General features: G+C 48.1%; 1 protein-coding gene across 1 annotated transcript in view; it reads right to left on the reverse strand.

The window, feature by feature from the left end:
- SLC39A6 (solute carrier family 39 member 6) overlaps positions 1-5714 on the reverse strand; it is an 82517-nt gene extending 76803 nt beyond the window's left edge. The window contains exon 1 of the mRNA XM_077491997.1: positions 5158-5714. Coding sequence (XP_077348123.1) covers positions 5158-5646 — 489 coding nt within the window. The 5' untranslated portion in view covers positions 5647-5714. The remainder of the gene's footprint in view (positions 1-5157) is intronic.
- Positions 5715-6000: the final 286 nt, after the last annotated feature.

Raw genomic sequence — 6000 nt, forward strand, 5'->3', positions numbered from 1 at the left:
TCAGACATAGTAGTGACGCTGCAGAGCGACTGAGTTTTGATGGCATAACGCAGGGATATGCAATTAGCGGACCTCCAGCTGTTGTAGAACTACAATTCCCATGAGGCATAGCAAGACTCTGACAGCCACAAGCATCACACCCAGACCCAGAGGCATGATGGGATTTGTAGTTTTGCAACAGCTGGAGGTCTGCTAATTGCATATTCCTGGCATAATGCCTCCATAGAATACTTGGGGATCAATCTCACTGCTAAAATAGAACATCTTTACTTGTCAAACTATCCTCCCACATACCAGAAGCTTGAGGCTGACCTGAAAAGTTGGGCTTGGGGGGGGGGGGGGGGATTATCCTGGCTAGGCAAGATTCACGCCATTAAAATGACCCTCCTTCCCCGATTGCTATACTTATTTAGAACAATTAACATAAGGAAAGACCACTTACAATCCTTTAAAAAAAAAAAAGGGGGGGCAGGACATTGGTTACCTCGAAATACCCTTTTCTACCAAGACTATTATGGTATTTTAAAGTTGGAGGCACTTCTTACTATGGATCACCCCCAGGGAGCGACCCCCCCCCCCCCCATGCTCTTACCTATGCTATCACAATCCCTGACCCTATGGGACAGACCGAAAACCGAGACGTCCCTGAACTCCGATTACAGGCCCCTGGCCCACATTTTCAACAACCCAGATATTAAATCCTTTAAATGGTGGTTGGACAAAGGGCTTTATCGAATAGAACACTTTTTCACTGCCTCTGGACCAATGACCTTGAAATTCTGTGTGTGGCAGCTAGAGATCCCAACCTCGGAACACTTTAGGCTTCACCAGATACAACACTTTCTCCACAAAATCTGTAAAGGGAAACCTGACCCTCCCAGATTTACACCTTATGAACTCTGGGGCGGACAGGCCATGGAACAGAGGGGTGGAATCTCTGTTATCTACCAGTCACTAGCTGAGCAGGCTTGCAAAGCCCCATTCATGACCGCTTGGGAACATGATCTCCAGTTGCATTGGGACCTGGAAAAATGTCAGACATGCTTTTCTAGAGCCTATAAAAGGAATAAGGAATATTAATTGAAGCTAACCTCAAAGTTATGACTAGATGGTACCTTATACCCCTGCTAAACTTGCCCACATGTATCCCTCTGCAAACCCTCACCGCTTCAGAGGATGTAATATTGTAGGCTCCATGGCCCCCACCTGGTGGGAATGTCCCAGAACTAGGCCCTTCTGGAAAAGGATGTTCAAACCGATCCAAAAAGTGACAGACTTCCAGGTCCCAAGAACCCCTGATGTAGCCCTCCTCAACACTACTATCCCCAGGGCCCACAAACCCAACTGCAAATTGATCCATATACTCTTACTGGGCGCCAAGCTTATGATAGCCAAGGCTTGGAAACAGCCCAGGGTCTCCTTTATGGCTGCCAAACATAAAATGTAATGGATTAGGTCTCAAGAAGTTGACCAGTGTATTGCTGGACTCAAAAGTTCAGTTTGAATCTACCTGGGCCCATCATATGGGTACTGCACTCACCCCTGGGGTACGAACATAATGAACACGCTTCTCTACCCCACACGCAGCGGATATCCTGTTGATTGGCTTCTCACCCCTCTTTTCCTTTATTTTCTCTGTCCCCATCCTTCTCTTATGCACTGTGGCCCCATACCACAATTTATATGACTGTATAAGACTAAGTACCTCCAGGTCCTTGGTTCAAAGGGCCCTCTCCTCGGGGCATAGAGGCTAAGCACCCATTTCATTATACTATAACTAATACTCATAGTCTACCTTTGGTAACAGCCTCACTCCGGGTTCTCGGGGATGGTTTTCCAGGCACAGTATGCTCCCCTTAGGGGTGCTGGGTGAGCCTCCCAGAACCCCAGGTTCAGGTATTGCCTCAGACCTCCTAGCCTACACATACGTTAACTACATTTTTTTGTATCTATAAAAATGTAGGCTCTCTCAGTGCCTCATAAGAACTTTGAATGCGCAGTGCAATTGCCAAGCAGTGCGATGTGGGGAAACGCAGCTAATCTTGTACGTTTCCCACATTGCATCAGTGTGAACCAGGGACAAATCTTGCTTTCTTTCAGGAAAATACACATAGGGATCGATTTACAAAAACTGGTGTGCAAAATCTGGTGCAGCTGTGCTTGGTAGCCAATCAGTTTCTAACTTCAGCTTGTTCACAATAAAACCTCAAAGCGGATTGGTTTCTATGCATAGTTGCACCAGATTTTGCACTCAAGTTTTAGTAAATCAATCCCATATTTTAATATTGGATTTCATTCAAACGGCAGGTCTGGATGAAAATAGCTTGAGTTAAAGTGGTTGTAAACCCTTACAACCAACTTTGACCTACAGGTAAGCCTAGATTAAGGCTTACCTGTAGGTCCAAGAAATATCTCCTAAACCTATACGGTTTAGGAGATATTTACCCGAAGATTGCCACCGTTGTCTACGGCGCATGCGCCGTAGACAGCGGCGTGCAGGCGCACTGGGGCAGGCCGCAGATCCCGCGGGAGTGACGTAATCGCGGCTCCGGCGCCGCGAGACCCGGAAGTCGCTCCGGGATTCATGGCAGCGGCAAAGAGGAAGACAGAGGACCGCTTTGAGGGCTTCATTCTCAGGTAAGTTATTCATAATGAGCTAGTATGCTATGCATACTAGCTCATTATGCCTTTGCCTTACAGGGTGTGCTTTACTTCCTCTTTAACCAATTTCGTTCAAAAACCCCTAAAATTTGATCCAGACTTGCTGGAAAGAAAGCTCTAACGAGCGTTTTTAAGGATTTCCAGGAAAAGCTTTGGGGATATATCCCCTTCTTTTAAGATCTAAAAAATAAAAAAAGGGGGGGGGGGGAGGTATACCCTAAAAGCTTGTCCTGTAAATGTAACTGTACAAGCTCATTCACATGGGAGCAGTATAAAGCATGTGATTGAGCTGTGGTGAAAGGAAAGCCAAAAATGTTGTCACCAGAACAGGAATAGAGGTGAAATCTTCTAAAGGGGATACTAGTTCCTAGTTCCAACCAGGTATTCCCTCCCTTGAAAGGATTTCCTTCCACTGCCTGTCTTGGCTATGGGACAGGAAGTGAATGGAAATCTCCCCAATGAGATGGCAAAAAAGTTTTCTACCAATCTTGTGGCTAATTAAATATGAACTCCAGTTATGATCTGTACTTCATAGTTTCATTGGTCCAGCAAGATACAATGCAAGTATTCCATTTTTATAACTGAGGGGCCACTGAGGAAGCTGACAGTCACTGCAGGGATCACCATCTTCCTGCTCCTATACTGAGCAGCTGCCCTACTATGCAGAGGTGGTCCCTTACCAAGGCGCTGCCACCATTCAGGCTCCATTCACACTTGTGAAATTTGTCATGCGACTTTGGACATCAAGTCGTGTGACAAATCGCACCCATTTTTTTCAATGGCACCTGTTCAAATCAGTATGACCTAAAAAAGAAGCATGGGTTTGGGTTTTTTTTTTTTTTTTTTTATTAATACGTGGATGCAGCATCGGTCTGATGTTGCATCTGTCCCCCAATGCCTCTGCACTGAGAGCCAAGCAATCGAACATCACCGATCATTTAGTTCTGACAGCTCCCTGAGCAGTAGGGTTGCCACCTCATCCCTTTAAAACCAAACACATATTAATTACACAGGTTTTGTGGCCAAGTTGGTAATTATCTACTGCCCACCATCAAATGACGATGGGACGGTGTGACTCTCGTTTTGGGGCACCGTCATATGACACCTTCCCAGAACAGCTGCTCTTGAGTGTCTGTGCTGTGTTGCTAGGACATGGCGCGACCCCGATCTCTGTAGAGTCGTGTCTGCGGCTCTTTAACCATGTGATCAGCTGTGTCCAATCACAGCCGGTCACATGTAAACACTGAGATGCCAGTTCTCAGTGCTCCTCGACTCACACTGACAGGGACACTGACAGTGTGGGGAGGAGAGCATCTCCTCGCAGGGAACAACAAAACATGTAATCAGGGCACTGATCATCAGTGCCCTGATTACAATATAGGGCCACCATGTAACCAATCAGTGCCAGCAATTAGTGCCCATTGCGAGCAGTGTCCATCAGTGATGCCAGTCAGTGCTCGCTATCAGTGCTGCCTATTACTGCTGTCCATCAATGCCCACCAGTGCTACCTATCAGTGCAGCATATTAGTGCCTCATCAGTGCCCACCAGTACAGCCTATCAGTGCTTTTTTTTTGTTAAAAATTTGGGTACAGTGTAGCATGACTGCGCAATTGTCATTCAAAGTGCGACAGTGCTGAAAGCTGAAAAATAGCCTGGGCAGAAAGGGGGTGTAAGTGCCCTGTAGGTAAGTGGTTAATTAAACTCACTTGTTGCCTTATCTGCATTAAATTAGACTCAGAACCTGTGTAATTCATGTGTGTTAGGGTTTAAAGGGATGAGGTGGCAACCCTAGACTGTCACTAAGCAGCTCTCCGCTCTGGCCCCTCCTCGCTCATTGGAGCGCCTGGCTGTGGAGGGGGAGGGAGTGACCGGCTCAGACTCTCAGCGGCTCGGATCTGGCAGGTCCCAACTTCCATTGTCGTGATGACGTGGAGCCTGGACCGACTTCAGCGACATCAGCAGAGAAGTAGACTTCAGCCCGCTGCCTGCTGAAAACGGGTCACAGGACTGCAAAACAAATTGCACTTCTGTGATCCACAGAGGTACAGCCAAACAAGTGTTGGTTATACTTCTCCTTTAAAGTCACAGCAAAGTTGAAAAGATGCCTGCGCTACTTTGGTGCGACTTTGATCAACAGAATGTAAAGCCAGATCAAAAATGGCACCAAAAGTCGCTCCAAAGTCACACTGGAAATTGTGTGACTTTGGAGGTGTGCTGAATGGAGCCTGATGGAAGGCTTTGTGTTTATTTTTTTTCAATGAACCCAAAGTGTTCTCTGATTTGACAAGGCAGAGAGGAGGAGCTGAGGATGTCATAATCTCCACCTTGTCCAATTAGAGAAGGCCTTCATTGAAAAAAAGCCTATGAATGGCGGCAGTGTCTGGTGAGTGGTCACCTGTGGTCGGTAGGCAGTGTGAGATGTGGAAGATCATGATGGGCCATCTGGTGAGATATTACTACAATGGAATTATACATGGAAGAGTAGGGTGATCACCTCCACTTCAGGTCCCAGGGTGAGGTTTCTGTGTGCTGGGGTCTCCCCAGAGGTGACATGTCTCTTCTCCCTCCTCTGCTCACATGGACTGGGGCTGGGAGGAGGAGGATGATGATGATGACGGTGGTGATGATGATGGTGGTGGTGGTGGTGGTGATGATGATGCGGATCCTGATGATGATGATTGTGGATAGCGATGCTCTTCTTCCTCTCCTCCCCCAGACTGCGGAGTAGTTGCAGGAAGCCGGACACTGTGAGGCTCTGGTTATTCTCTCCATATCTCTGGAACAGGAGAAGCAGGTTATGACGCTGTGCCCTGAGCGCCAGCACCGAGTCCACCGCGGGAGACATCGGGCTAGAGGCGGACACCTGGCCCGGGCTCGCCGTCTCTCCGCCCTTCGGAGGTAACGTGACGGTAATGGCGGCTTCGGTCCCCGTACCCGGCCGGCACATCACAGCCGCCACACACACAATAAGCAACGACCGCATCCTCTCCCTCGTGCTACCCTTCTCATCCGCACTTCTGGAGGCACTGGACACGCCCACACACTTTGTGACATCACACTCTGTCACCGGATAGGGGCGGGGACTCGAGTCTCGTCGCAGGGCCTGCCGTACAGTTCCGCCCATGTGGGCGTGGCGCTCTGAGTGCTGATTGGGCAGAAGGGCTTTAGTTCTATGGCAGCTGACAGCCCCGGGGATCTGGAGACGTAGAGGGAGAATCATATGTTTTATTTAGATAGGCGATCATCATCATCTGCGGATAGAGCGCACTCTTCTCATATCATTCCTGACTGCAGCTGTCACCCAGAGACACGTCTGCATTAAATCCATGTGATGATG

Source organism: Lithobates pipiens, unplaced genomic scaffold, assembly GCF_037356315.1.
Source record: "Lithobates pipiens isolate NorthernLeopardFrog02 unplaced genomic scaffold, aLitPip1_a1.2 Scaffold_19, whole genome shotgun sequence".
Lineage (NCBI taxonomy): Eukaryota > Metazoa > Chordata > Amphibia > Anura > Ranidae > Lithobates > Lithobates pipiens.